Source organism: Ovis canadensis, chromosome 6, assembly GCF_042477335.2.
Source record: "Ovis canadensis isolate MfBH-ARS-UI-01 breed Bighorn chromosome 6, ARS-UI_OviCan_v2, whole genome shotgun sequence".
NCBI classification, from domain to species: domain Eukaryota; kingdom Metazoa; phylum Chordata; class Mammalia; order Artiodactyla; family Bovidae; genus Ovis; species Ovis canadensis.
The window spans coordinates 121,480,681-121,495,661 of record NC_091250.1 but is presented as its reverse complement, the minus strand read 5'-3'; the positions used below and the strand labels follow the sequence as shown (position 1 = coordinate 121,495,661).

The 14,981-nt window shown below is 45.5% G+C and overlaps 1 protein-coding gene across 1 annotated transcript in view; it reads right to left on the bottom strand.

Moving 5' to 3' along the window:
- The window catches only part of OTOP1 (otopetrin 1), a 38,545-nt gene that overhangs the window by 12,853 nt on the left and 10,711 nt on the right, over positions 1-14,981 (bottom strand). The window contains exon 3 of the mRNA XM_069595086.1: positions 7,093-7,151. Coding sequence (XP_069451187.1) covers positions 7,093-7,151 — 59 coding nt within the window. The remainder of the gene's footprint in view (positions 1-7,092; positions 7,152-14,981) is intronic.

Sequence of the window (14,981 nt, the reverse complement as noted above, 5' to 3'; positions counted from 1 at the left end):
TACTGGGCACTGCGGAAAAGCTTTCAGTTTCTTGATGGAAGACAACAGAACGAGAAAAGCCTCTTTAGTCTCCTTCTCCCCCTTTTTCCCATCCTTGAATGTAGACGTGAAAGCTGGAGTTGTGGCAGCTATCTTGTAACCATGAAGCAACCAACACTGGATGAAACCTTCACCCACTGAAGGAGGCAGAGTGGAAACATTCAGAAAGCCTATTCTGTGGCAACACTGTTAAGCAGACAGGTTTAGGAATGCTGCTGTGCTTAGTTGCTCAGTCATGTCTGACTCTTTGCAACCCCGTGGACTGCAGCTCGCCAGGCTCCTCTGTCCATGGGATTCTCCAGGCAAGAATACTGGAGTGGGTTGCCATGCTCTCCTCCAGGGGATCTTCTCAATGCAGGGATCGAACCCAGGTCTCCCGCATTGCAGACGAATTCTTTACCAGATGAGCCACCAAGAAGCCCAGGTTTAGGAATTAGGCCATATTATTCAAATGGTAAAGAATCTGCCTGCAATATGGGAGACCCGGGTTCAATCTCTGGGTCAGGTAGATCCCCTGAAGGAGGGCATGGCAGCCCACTCCAGTATTCTTGCCTGGAGAATCCCATGGACAGAGGAGCCTGGTGGGCTACAGTGCACGGGGTCTCAAAGAGTCAGACACGACTGAGCAACTAACACCACACTACTATTTCATAAATAGAGTAAATAGCCACATTTGGAGTTTAAAAGTTAGTAAGCGCAAGGCTATTCTAGTCTGAGCAGAGTTCTATCCCTGCCTCTGACCACACTGCCTCCTAAGGAAGAAGAAAAGGGATGACTCTGGACTCTGGACGACAGGGGAGGGAACTAGGGCAGTATGCTTCCAATGGACTCACGGTCTGTTTCAGAGCCTCCAAAGTCTCTGCACGGCTGCCACTTTAACATGTGTTCACACTGGTCGCTTCTAGGGTGCTTAACAATGGGCCGTGCATGAAGCAGGTGCAGCAAATACAGGTGATTTGAGAAGGACATTCCTTGAAACTTCTAACTGATCACTTCCCAGTGGCAGAGCAGAGGCCCAGAGGATGCAAGCCCCCTTTAACCAAGAGCACCTACAGGAAAAACGGTACAGTTGGGTCCTCATCCCTGACCTTGCTTCTTCTTTGAGTTTTAACCCAGATGACTCCTCTGGGGCTCTCACGAACACTCGCAAGCCAAGTCTTTCCTTATTTGAACTCTAGCTTCCTTTGGCCGCTTCCCAACGTCCAGGCGCAAGTGGAGAAGGCAGCAGCCGCAGAGGGGTGCGGGTGGGCAGTCTGAATCAGGTGTTTGCCCATCTGCCTGCCCCTTGTACTCATCCATTTGCTCCAGATTGTGGCCAGCCTTCCCCAGGGCACCTGGGAGGCATTGTATGTATAGAGCCTTTGACAAATGCAGACAATACTGTTTGCCTCTGGCTGGCTGGCTGGCTTTTCTTTTACTTATAATGCACACAGCTCCCCTTTCTTCTCCTCTTTCCTGGTCCAAATGACGTTGCCTAATCCCAGTTCCACAGAACCCAAGCAGGTAGGACCAACGCCACCCATGGCTGCAGGCGTTTTTCTGTCACGCAGCAGGAGCTGACAACCTCCGGTTGGTTGATCTGGAAACTGTCCTGCAAACTAACGGCAAACATCATTTCCTCATGCCAGGCTGCCTTGCTCATACTCGGATCGAGTAACCCCAGACCACAATAAAGAGAAAGATTCCATGAGCCGTGTTTTGACCTCAGTTTATCTTTCCAGCTCTGATTTCAGAAGTGCTATTTCTCTAAATTTCACTCTTGAGAAAAGAAAAGCACTCAAACCTATAAGAATTATCAAATCAGGAGGAAAGTCCCTGTATGTACTAAAAGCGTGGATAGCAGAGTATTGGCTCAAAAGACCAGAAGAAAAGGGTATGTCCAAGAGTGGGAAGTTCTGAAACCTCCAGGGCGTGGCAGGAAGTGTCAGTGAATAAACCAGGCCTCGGACACATTAGGGAGGGGTGGGTGATAGGGTCTACATGGGGGCTCATGGTTGAAATGGCTCATTATGTTGACCTCACAAACAAAGAATAAAATCACAGTGACCCTTGAAACTGACCAAATTGCCCAATCAAAGTTTTGTTTTCCCCGCTGGCACCTACCTTCTCAAAGCTACAAGACCCCCGGATTCCAGACCTCTGGCTATGTGACCAGAGGACTCAGCTACAGGTTAAAAATTAAGCATCCCTTCAGAGAATTTTTCATTGGTGGTATATAAGAAAGATCCCATCAGAAAGGGAGGACGCTTGTTCTTCATAAGGGCCAGTCACCCTCTCATCCCCCTCTAATAAATTTCCCTTTTCTTGCCTGACTGCCCGGGTCGCTCTCTTTTCCTCCGCACTCCGTCTTACAGTAGGGACTGTAGCTAAATGAGTGGCCAGCTCCCATCTGGAGGGAACAATCCCGACTCAGCCCTAGCTCTTTGCTGCCATGCACATTTTGGATTATCAAACCTTCCAATTTTTCTGGAAACATTTAACTCTAGGGACTTCCCTGGATGTCCGGTGCTTAAGACTCCACAGTTCCACTGTAGAGGGCACCAGTTTGATACCTAATCAAGGAACTAAGATTCCATGTGCCACCCAGCATGACAAAAAGTTTTTATAAAAATGTTTTTAAAAAATCTAAAACCAAAAGGTGATAAGTCAAAAATGGTTTACGCTTTGCCCTATTGTAAAAAAATAACAGGCTAAATCAAGCTGTGAGAATATCTAGTTAAAACTACCTACTATTCAGTTTAGGAAAGAGGCCCAAGACAGACAGCCTTGTCTCCAATTGCTCAACGAACAAGGTCAAGGCAGGACCAGGTTCCAGTCCTTTGGAATTCCTTTAGATGAAAAACCTCGGTGGGAAACATCTGGGTACATGGCCTAGAGCAGCATTATCCTAAAGAAGATAATGTAAGACACGGAGGTAATTTTTCATTTAAATTAAAAAAATTTTTTAATTAATTTTTAGTTTAAATTTAAATTTAATTTTTAATTAAGAAGACACTTTTAAATTTCCCAGTAGTCACATTTAAAGAACAGGAAAAAGGAACAGGTGAAAATAATTTTAATGATTTTTTTTGTTAACCCCAGTATATCTAATATACTATGATGTCAACTAATCAAAAAGAAAGATTTCCCCCAGTAAACCCAGATGGCCAGTGAGCCACTGTGATGCCGCAGAAATAGCGCTGGATTTAAAGTCAGCATCCGGGTCCCGCCCAGCTATGCACAGGTGAGCTGCTTGACCTTGGACAGTCACTTCCTTTCTCGGTTTCCTCACGTGCTACATAGGATCATGATTGTAGCTACTGTCCCTAACTGCCAGGGCTATCATGAGACACTTCCATAAGTAACACATGTAAAAGAAAGTGCTTTATGAATGGGAAAGCCCATTTTATTCAGCCAGGAGTTCCTGGTAGGACAAGTGGCCCAATATACATTTGTTGAGAACATCTTACACTTTATCCCAACAATTCTACTTCCAGGAATTTAACTCAAGAAAATAATCAGAGGATAAGCAACAAGGTCCTACTATATAGCACAGGAAACTATATTCAATATCCTGTGATAAACTAAAGAATGTATATATAAGTGTAACTGAATCATTGTGCTGTACAGCAGAAATTAACACAACACTGTAAATCAGCTGTGTAGGGGCAAGTCATTCCCGCTGTGTCCAACTCTTTGCGACCCTATGAACTGTAGCCCACCCAGCTCCTCTGTCCATGGGATTCTCCAGGCAAGAATACTGGAGTGGGTTCCCACACCCTTCTCCAGGGGATCTTCCCGACCCAGGGATTGAACCTGAATCTGTTATATCTCCTGCATTGGCAGGTGGGTTCCTTACTGCTAGCACCACCTGCTGCTGTTGCTAAGTCGCTTCAGTCATGTCTGACTCTGTGCAACCCCATAGACAGCAGCCCACCAGGCTCCCCCATCCCTGAGATTCTCCAGGCAAGAAGACTGGAGTTGGTTGCCATTGCCTTCTCCAAGCACCACCTGGGAAGCCCCTAAATCAACTATATTTTAATGATATACATTTTAAAAAAAAATCAGAGATGTTCAAAAGTACTTTCAACTGAAGATGTTCATCACAGTACTATTCATAATAACGACAAAAACTTTCAGACAAATTCGATGTTCAGTGAGAGGTGTTATGGACTGGATTGGGTCCCTTCAGAATTTATATGTAGAAGCCCTAACTCTCAATGTGACTGTACTTGGAGATGGTGTACAAGGAGGTGTGTGTGTCAGTCGCTCAGCTGTGTCTGACTCTTTGCGACCCCATCGACTGTAGCCCACTCCTCTGTCCATGGAATTCTCCAGGCAAGAATACTGGAGTGCGTAACAAGTCCCTTCTCCAGGGGATCTTCCCGATCCAGGAATTTAACCTGGCTCTCTGGCATTGCAGGCAGATTCTTTTCTGTTTGAGACACCTGGGAAGCCCATATAAGGAGGTAATCAAGGTTGAATGAAGTTATAAGGGTGGGGGCCAGATCCAATGGGACCGGTATTCTTATAAGAAGAGGAAGAGACGCTAAAGAGCTCTCTCCCCATGCCCAGAGGAAAGGCCAGGAGCAGACATAGCGAAAAAGGCAATGCCTGCAAGTAAGAAAGAGAGCCTCACCAGAAATCAACCTACTGGTACCTTGACCATGGATTTGGAGCCTCCAGAATTGTGAGAAGGTACGTTTCTGCTGTTTACGCCCCTCCTACCCTGCCCAGCGTGGGGTACCTACCAGGGCTGCCCAAGATGAATACAACAGGGCTGTATAACGTGATCAACTACAGCAATGGCACTTTATGCAATCGGTAAAGATCATGGAAGTCAGGGGAAATGTTAATGACAGAATGAAAAGAAAAGGCAAGAAGAGCAGGACCACAACTGTAAAAAGAAAAAAAATATTAACTATCTATTCACTGAAAAAACGGCTGGAAGGAAACAGCCCAAAATACGAATAGTAGTTACCTCTGGGTAGCAGCTGTCTGAGGAAGCTGTGGCTGCTATAACAAAACAACAGACACTTATTTCTCACAGTTCTAGAGGCTCAACGTCCAAGACCAAGGTGCCAGCAGACTTGGTTTCTGGTGAAGCCTCTCTTCTTGGCTTGCAGATGGCTGCCTGTCACTGTGTCCTCACGGGTACACTCAGGGCAGGGGGTGCGAATCATGTGTCTCTTTTCTATGTGGATACTAATCCCATAAGGACGGCCGTACCCTCATGAACTCATGACCTAATTACTTCCCAAAGGCACCACCACCAAATACCCATCCCCTTGGGGGTTAGAGCTCCAACACAGGAATTTGAAGGAGACATGATGTTCAGTCCATAATGGTGACATTATGGTGATTTTTAACTTCCACTGTGTCCTTAAAAGTTTTATCAGGAAACAAACTGCATTTTTTAAGAAGAATGTTATGGAGTAGACACAGTGAAACTCACACTCCAGAACAAAATCAGCAAGCATTCTCCCCAAACTGCGAGCCGAACCCAGCCTCACTGATGGAAAAAGGAGCAGGTGAAACACACACACCCGTCACTGCCCAGCACACGAGAGAGGAGACACTGGATGGAAATCCCTGGCTGGCCACTTGTATTCTGGAGACCCAGGGAAGTCCCCTAACCTGCTAGAACCTGCTGCCACATCCGTGAAATGCAGAGAAGAACAGTTACCATAGTTACCCGGACAGAGCCCAGATGAAACACGAGGATGGGTGGGGACGTCTTTGTCCTGACCTAAGGGACAATTCGCTTTTGGCTAAGATCAAGTGTAGTCTGGGGGCTTCCCTGGGGGCTCAGTGGTAAAGAATCCACCTGGCACTGCAGGAGACGCAAGAGACGTAGATGGGTTACAGTACATGGGGTCATGAAAAGTCAGACACGACAGAGCAGCTGAACACAAGGGACAATTAAGATGGGAGTTAAAGATCACTGCCAAGGCCACTGCTCGGGGCTGCACTGGGGAGCAGTCCACACACTTCTGCAATGATGCTTGGATGCCTGGGTACCTTGACCCATTACCTCTGCATATCACCACTAGTGCCTGGCATCAGGCTCAGCACACAGTAGGAGCACAATAGATGCCTCACTGCTGGATGAGCAGATCCTTTTTGCATAATGAGGTTGGTGACAGTTATTTCTAGTCCATGGAATTCTCCAGGCCAGAATACTAGAGTGGATAGCCTTTCCCTTCTCCAGGGTATCTTCCCAATCCAGGGATCGAACCCAGGTCTCCTGCATTGCAGGTGGATTCTTTACCAGCTGAGCCACAAGGGAAGCCCAAGAATACCGGAGTGGTAGCCTATCCCTTCTCTGGTGGATCTTCCCAACCCAGGAATCAAACCAGGGTCCCCTGCATTGCAGGTGGATTCTTTACCAACTGAGCTATCAGGGAAGCCCTCTACTTCAATAAAATAGTTCCAACCAGTGGTCATATGTAAGTCGCTTTCTTAAATAGCAGTTTTCATTTCAAATGATACTGGGGGACTTTTTTGTGCCTTATGGACAGTTTATATGATGAGGGATCTTCTAGAAAGCATACAGTGATCCCTTGATGCCTCTATATGTGTCCACAGAGGCTTTCTTACCTGATAATCATAGTTTGCATTTAGGTAACTCACCTCATTAGCCAACAGATTCTTTCCCTTGATCCTCACAATCATCTCTAGAGAAAGACGGGCAGACAAAATAATAGACCCAACACTCAGGGTCCTTATTCTGTGCCAGGAACAAGCTCTACATCAATTACTGCATTCAGTCCCCAGAGGCTGGCTATGCTATTATCCCCATTTTACAAATGAGGAAAACTGAGGCTCACAGAGGGAAAGTTTCTAAGACAGCAGAGGCAAAATTCAACTCACATCACTGTACTTTTAGGGCTGTCCCAGAAAAGGCCAAAGGCAGAGGGTCCCCTCTCCAGGCCACAACTGAAGGCTTCACTTGTCAGAATGGAGAAGAGAGTGGTTCTCATATTTTAAACCCAAGTAAGATGGCAGTGATTAGCTTTGTTTGCTCTAAATGAACACTAAATCCAGCATGTAGCGATTACCCGCAATGTTTACCTTTCCAGTGTTTTGAAAGACTGGATGATATCCTTTGAGTGCCCCCAGAGAAAGTATACCTAAATGGAAACAAAGAAAATAAGGATATATCAATGGGAAAGCCATCACTACATCTGCACCATGAGAAGTTATAAAACCTAAGGGAATGATATGGAAAGCATTGGGCACGTTAGCGACCACCCCATCCAAACATGACAAGTCATTTCTGGTGATGGTGCCATTCTCATGAAGACAGTGCTCCGGGGGCGGGAGGCCTCCAGGTTTAGGAGGAAATGGTACCCTGCATGCTGTGGGGCAGGCCTTGGGGAGCAGCAGCCTGCCCACCATGATGCCTGCTCACCTGCTTATACCATCCTTATAGGGCTTCATTCGAGAAATATCCACTGAACTGTTACTACATCAGTGGCTGGAAACCAAATTTTGAGTGCTTAAAATGAAGAACAGAAGTGATTCAGGTTGGTCTTTTATCTCACTCTACAGTAAGTCCACTATATATGAATCCGCAAGTTACGAACTTTCAGAGATGCAAGCATGCATTCTAGCAACCTCAGTCAGTTCAGTGGCTCAGTTGTGTCCGACTCTTTGCGACCCCATGGGCTGCAGCACATAAGGCCTCCCTGTCCATCACCAACTTCTGGAACATACTTAAACTCATGTCCATCGAGTCAGTGATGCCATCCAACCATCTCATCCTCTGTCATCCCCTCCTCCTGCCTTCAATCTCTCCCAGCATCAGGGTATTTTCCAAGGAGTCAGCCGTGAGTGAAATCATAGTTTCCCCTCCGTCTCCTATCACTGACAATCCTCCAGTCAGTAACTCTTCTCACCTGTCCGCTCATGCCAGCCCCTGTATGCCCGCTACTGTACTGTAATACTTTACTTTTCAAGGTGTGTGCGCTGTATGCTCAGTCGCTCAGTTGTGTCTGACTCTTCGAGACCCCGTGGACAGTAGACTGCCAGGTTCCTCTGTGGGATTTTCCAGGCAAGAATACTGGAGTGGGTTGCCATTTCCTCCTCCAGGGTATCGTCCCAACCCAGGGATCAAATGTGCATCTCTTACGTCTCTTGCACTGGCAGGTGGATTCTTTACCACTAGCGCCACGTGGGAAGCCCCTCCACACACACACACAAGGTACTGTGCTGTAAGATTTTAAATGTTTTACTTTTATGTTTGTTTTTGTATGTATTATTTATGTAAAAAGTATTATAAACCTATTACAGTACAGTATTATATAGCTGGACTTCCCTAGTGGCTCAGTCGGTAAAGAATCCACCTGCAATGTGGGAGATTTGGGTTCGATCTCTGGGTTGGGGAGATCCCGCGGAGAAAAGCATGGCAACCCACTCCAGTATTCTTGCCTGGGAAAGCCCATGGACAGAGGAGCCTGGCGGGCTGCAGTCCATGGGGTCACAAAGAGTTGGAAATGAATGATCAACTAAAGCACAGCATTACATATCTAACTGTGATAGGTGGGTAACTAGGCTAACTTTGTTGGACTTACAAAAAAATTTGAATTACAAATGCACTCTCAGAACAGAACTTTCTTATGTAGGCGATTATATACTTATATGTACTATATTATATCTGTTGCCCAGGCCCCTGGCCATGCAGTCACTAGAAGCAACTCAGGATGCAGGCTAAATGTGGGGAGGCTGTATTGGACCCATGTGCAAATCTCAGCTCCCTTGGCCTTGGGCCAGTCTGTTTTCCCATCTGTGAAATGGGGGTGATAATGAAACTTACCTTGGTGGGTATTGTCAGCAGTGAAATAAGATAATCCATGTCTGTTTAGAACAGAGCCTACAGTAGGTATGTTTTCAGTAAAAGCTCTCTGTTGTCAACTTACTCCTCTGTCTTATGCATAATCTGAGTTCCTAAAGCATTTGGAGCCTTATTATCAGATGGTAAAGAATCTGCCTGAAGTGCGGGAGACATGGGTTCAATCGTTGAGCCGAGAAGGTCCCCTGGAGAAGGGAATGGCAAAAGCCACTCCAGTATTCTTGCCTGGAGAATTTCATGGACAGGGCAGCCTGGCGGGCTACAGTCCATGGGGTCACAAAGAGTCAGACACGACTGAGTGACTACACGCTTTAGACACAAACACATGTTGAGCACCTACTACTTGTCAAACACAGCCGGGCACTTCATAAATTTGTCTCAGCCTTCATTTTGCAAGTGCGTGCTATAAAAAAGTAATCAGACGACACACACTCAAAAATACACCACACATACTCTCTCATCCACATCATTTCGCCTAAGATTTACTATCCTGTTCTGGAAAACACTGTCAGGCATGATTCATGAAACATCTAACAACTTAAAAAACAGAGAAACAGAGAGCAGTGACCCCTGGTAAAGATGACACTCAGCCCAACAACAGGGAAGCGCTAAAGTAAATTAAGTTTTGTCTATGAATTCTAAGTTAGATGGCTACTTAGCTGATGCTTTGATGAAAATTACATAGCAGGGGCTTCCCTGGTGGCTTAGTGGTGGAAAGTCCGCCTATCAATGCAGGTGACACCGGTTTGACCCCTGGTCCGGGAAGATCCCACATGCCAAGGAGCAACTAAGCCCGTGCACTGCAACTATTGAGCTTGTGCTTTAGAGCCCGGGAACCAAAACTGCTGAGCCCACATGCCACAACTACTGAGGCCCGTGTGCCGAGGGCCTGTGCTCCGCAAAAACAGACACCACTGCAGTGAGAAGGCCGAGTATTACAGCTAGAGAGGAGCCCCTGCTCGCCGCAGCTGGACAGGAGCCTGCAGCAACTAAGACCCAGCACAGCCAATTAATAAATAAATATCTTAACAAGAATACTTTAAAAAAGACCATATAGAAAAATAAAGAAGTTTATGATTTAAGTGAAAAATTGTATACAGAAAACTCTGCACCTTATATATAAAACTTTGATAAGAATATGCACTTGAGGACAAGGAGGAGGAACACATAAAAACAGCAACTAATATTTCAGTTGAAGACTTACAGGTGTATTTTTAGACTCTTTTTCAATTTTTTTCAGTAATGTTACATTTTTAAAATAAATATTTTTAAATCACCATACAATCCAGCAGTTTCACTTCTAGGTACATATCCAAATGAATTGAAAGCAGAGCCTTAGGACTTCTCTAGCGGTCCAGTGGTTAGAAATCCACCTGCCTAATGCAAGTGACAGGTTGGATCCCTGGTCTGGCAGGATGCCACCAGCCATGGAGCAACTAAGCACCATAATGACATTCTAGCCCTCATTCTAGAGCCCACAAGCCTAGAACTACTGAAGCCTGCATACCCTAGGGCCATACTATGCAAGAAGAGAAGCCACTTCAGTGAGAAGCCCACACCCCGCAAGTAGAGAGTAGCCTCTGCTTACCACCACTAGAGAAAGCCCACACAGTGCAGCCAATAAATAAATATTTTTTAAAAAGCAGGGTCTCAAAAATATATTTGCACACATACGTTCACAGCAGCATTGCTCACAACGGCCAAAATGTGGAAGCAACGCCAGGGTCTATCATTGAACGAACAGATAAGAAATGTGGTCCATCCATAGAATGAAATACTTTTCAGCCTCAAAAAGGAAGGAAATTCTGACACATCTACAACATGGATAAATGTTGGGGACATTATGCTAAGCAAAATGAGCCAGTCACAAAAGGACAAGCCCTCTATGTTTCCACTTGTCTGATTCAAAGAGACAGAAAGCTGAATGAGTTGGAAAGTTGAATGGCAGTTGCCCAGGGCTGGGAGTGGTAGAAATCAGCAGTTAGTATCTAAAGAGGACAGAATTTCATGTTTGTAAGATGAAAGAGTTGTGCTGACTAGTTGCATGACAATGTGAATACATTTAACACTGCTGAACCAAATAGCTCCTCCTGGCCCTCCTGCGGCTGCACAGCCACCGCTCCTTGGATGTGGGGTTGCTCCTCTCGGCCGCCACCCCTGACCTTGGATATGGGGTAGCTCCTCCAGAGCAGGAGCTTTGCTGGAGCAGCTGTGAAGAGATACCCATGTCCAAGGTAAGAGAAACCCAAGTAAGACGGTAGGTGTTGTGAGAGGCTATCAGAGGGCAGACACACTGAAACCATACTCACAGAAAACTAGTCAATCTGGTCACATGGACCACAGCCTTATCTAACTCAATGAAACCAAGCCATGCCGTGTGGGGCCACCCAAGATGGACAGGTCACGGTGGAGAGGTCTGATACAATGTGGTCCACTGGAGAAAGGAATGGCAAACCACTTCAATATTCTTGCCTTGAGAACCCCATGAACAGTATGAAAAGGCAAAATGATAGGACACTGAACGAGGAGCCCCCTAAGTCAGTAGGTGCCCAATATGCTACAGGAGATCAGTGGAGAAATAACTCCAGAAAGAATGAAGGGATGGAACCAAAGCAAAAACAACACCCAGCTGTGGATGTGACTGGTGATACAAGCAAAGTCTGATGCTGTAAAGGGCAATATTGCATAGGAACCTGGAATGTCAAGTCCATGAATCAAGGCAAATTCAAAGTGGTCAAACAGGAGATGGCAAGAGTGAACGTCGACATTCTAGGAATCAGCTAACTAAAATGGACTGGAATGGATGAATTTAACTCAGATGACCATTATATCTACTACTGCGGGCAGGAATCCCTCAGAAGAAATGGAGTAGCCATCATGGTCAACAAAAGAGTCCGAAATGCAGTACTTGGATGCAATCTCAAAAATGACAGAATGATCTCTGTTCATCTCCAAAGCAAACCATTCAATATCACAGTTATCCAAGTCTATGCCCCAACCAGTAATGCTGAAGAAGCTGCAGTTGAACAGTTCTATGAAGACCTACAAGACCTTTTAGAACTAACACCAAAAAAAAGATGTCCTTTTCATTATAGGGGACTGGAATGCAAAAGTAAGAAGTCAAGAAACACCTGGACTAACAGGCAAATTTGGCCTTGGAATACGGAATGAAGCAGGGCAAAGGCTAATAGAGTTCTGCCAAGAGAACACACTGTTCATAGCAAACACCCTCTTCCAACAACACAAGAGAAGACTCTACACATGGACATCACCAGATGGTCAACACCGAAATCAGATTGATTATGTATATATTATATAGATAGATAGATAGATAGATAGATAGATAGATAGATTATATTCTTTGCAGCCGAAGATGCAGTCAACAAAAACAAGACCAGGAGTTGACTGTGGCTCAGATCATGAACTCCTTATTGCCAAATTCAAACTTAAATTGAAGAAAGTAGGGAAAACCGCTAGACCATTCAGGTATGACCTAAATCAAATCCCTTATGATTATACAGTGGAAGTGAGAAATAGATTTAATGGTCTAGATCTGATAGATAGAATGCCTGATGAACTATGGAATGAGGTGACATTATAGGGAGACAGGGATCAAGACGATCGCCATGGAAAAGAAATGCAAAGAAGCAAAATGGCTGTCTGGGGAGGCCTTACAAATAGCTGTGCAAAGAAGATAAGTGAAAAGCAAAGGAGGAAAGGAAAGATATTCCCATTTGAACGCAGAGTTCCAAAGAATAGCAAGGAGAGATAAGAAAGGTTTCCTTGGCAATCAATGCGAAGAAATAGAGGAAAACAACAGAATGGGAAAGACTAGAGATCTCTTAGAGATACCAAGGGAACATTTAAGGCATGGGGTCCTCCTGGCTTCTGCCCCGGACCTCAGATGTGGGGTAGCTCCTCTTGGCCATGCTATGCACGCTGGTAGCAGCCGCCCGTGGTATTAAGATCAAATTGCCAACATCCGCTGGATCATCAAAAAAGCAAGAGAGTTCCAGAAAAACTTCTATTTCTGCTTTATTGACTATGCCAAAGCCTTTGACTGTGTGGATCACAATAAACTGTGGAAAATTCTGAAAGAGATGGGAATACCAGACCACCTAACCTGCCTCTTGAGAAACCTATATGCAGGTCAGGAAGCAACAGTTAGAACTGGACATGGAACAACAGACTGGTTCCAAATAGGAAAAGGAGTACATCAAGGCTGTATATTGTCACCCTGCTTATTTAACTTCTATGCAGAGCACATCATGAGAAACACTGGGCTGGAAGAAGCACAAGCTGGAATCAAGATTGCCGGGAGAAATATCAATAACCTCAGATATGCAGATGACACCACCCTTATGGCAGAAAGTGAAGAGGAACTAAAAAGCCTCTTGATGAAAGTGAAAGAGGAGAGTGAAAAAGTTGGCTTAAAGCTCAACATTCAGAAAACGAAGATCATGGCATCAGGTCCCATCACCTCATGGGAAATAGGTGGGAAAACAGTGGAAACAGTGTCAGACTTTATTTGGGGGGGCTTTAAAAGCACTGCAGATGGTGATTGCAACCATGAAATTAAAAGATGCTTACTCCTTGGAAGGAAAGTTATGACCAACCTAGACAGCATATTAAAAAGCAGAGACATTACTTTGCCAACAAAGGTCTGTCTAGTCAAGACTATGGTTTTTCCAGTAGTCATGTATGGATGTGAGAGTTGGACTGTGAAGAAAGCTGAATGCCGAAGAATTGATGCTTTTGAACTGTGGTGTTGGAGAAGATTCTTGAGAGTCCCTTGGACTGCAAGGAGATCCAACCAGTCCATCCTAAAGGAGACCAGTCCTGGGTGTTCATTGGAAAGACTGATGCTGAAGCTGAAACTCCAATACTTTGGCACCTCATGTGAAGAGTTGACTCATTGGAAAAGACCCTGATGCTGGGAGGGATTGGGGGCAGGAGGAGAAGGGGACGACAGAGGATGAGATGGCTGGATGGCATCTCCGAATAGATGCACATGAGTTTGGGTGAACTCTGAGAGTTGGTGATGGACATGGAGGCCTGGCGTGCTGCAATTCATGGCGTCACAAAGAGTCAGACACGACTGAGAGACTGAACTGAACTGAACTGAACTGAACTGAAGCAAATAGGTAAAAATGGCTAAGGCAGCAAATGTTATGGTTACATGTATTTTACCACAATTTAAAAACAAAAAGTCTGTTTTAAAAAGTAACATTTTTATTTTTCCATCATCTAATGTAGCAAATGCACACAGTCAGGATCCAATAAGGATAGAAAAATGGATTAATTGACTGACTAACAAAATGTCTCAAATTAGGAAGGAAGAGATCCCCAAGCCACCAAGTAACAGAGTGATATTTTGAAAACCACATCTGCCTAGGTCTTTCCTCTGCCTAGAACCTTCAATGGCTCCCCACTGCCCTTGTGGAAAAGTTTGCCCAGGTCTTTCCTCTACTCAGAACCTTCGATGGGTCCCTACTGCCTTTGTGGGAAAGTCAAAGCTCCTAAAGTGGGCATCAGCCTTGACCAAGCACTCACAGCAATGTGCTTGGTACACACACCACACCTTTAATTTTCACAACAACCCCATAAAGTAGGCGTTTCACAGATGAGACCATGAGGCCCAGAGAAGTTAAGACATTTGCTCAGAGTCACACTGCTGGTGTGAGCCAAAGCCAGAGTCCATGCTCGTAAGCCCTACACCAAATCATGGCTCAGTCCAGGCCCATCGCCTCCCCCTACAGCCCACACATCTCCTCCCCATCATGTGGAGAGGCTGCATACCCCCAAATGTCTTCCGTTATGGTGTCTGACACACCACACCCCTCTTTCCTTGACAACACCCCCACCTCAAAACTAGTGAGAGGCCTTCCTGGCTCTCCCTCGTCCCTGGGTGACTTTGTCTAAGCATTGAGTTGTGGTGCTGGCATTGTCTGTTTTGTTGATTGCCTCCCCCTTGACTGACTTCTCCAAAGAGAACAGACCATGGCTAGACTCAAGAGTACTGGACACAGGGCTTGTCATTTGGGGGATGAAGGAAGGAAGAGGCGGGGGAGGAAGGGAAGGTGGGAGGGCACAAGGAAGTTCTTTCTGG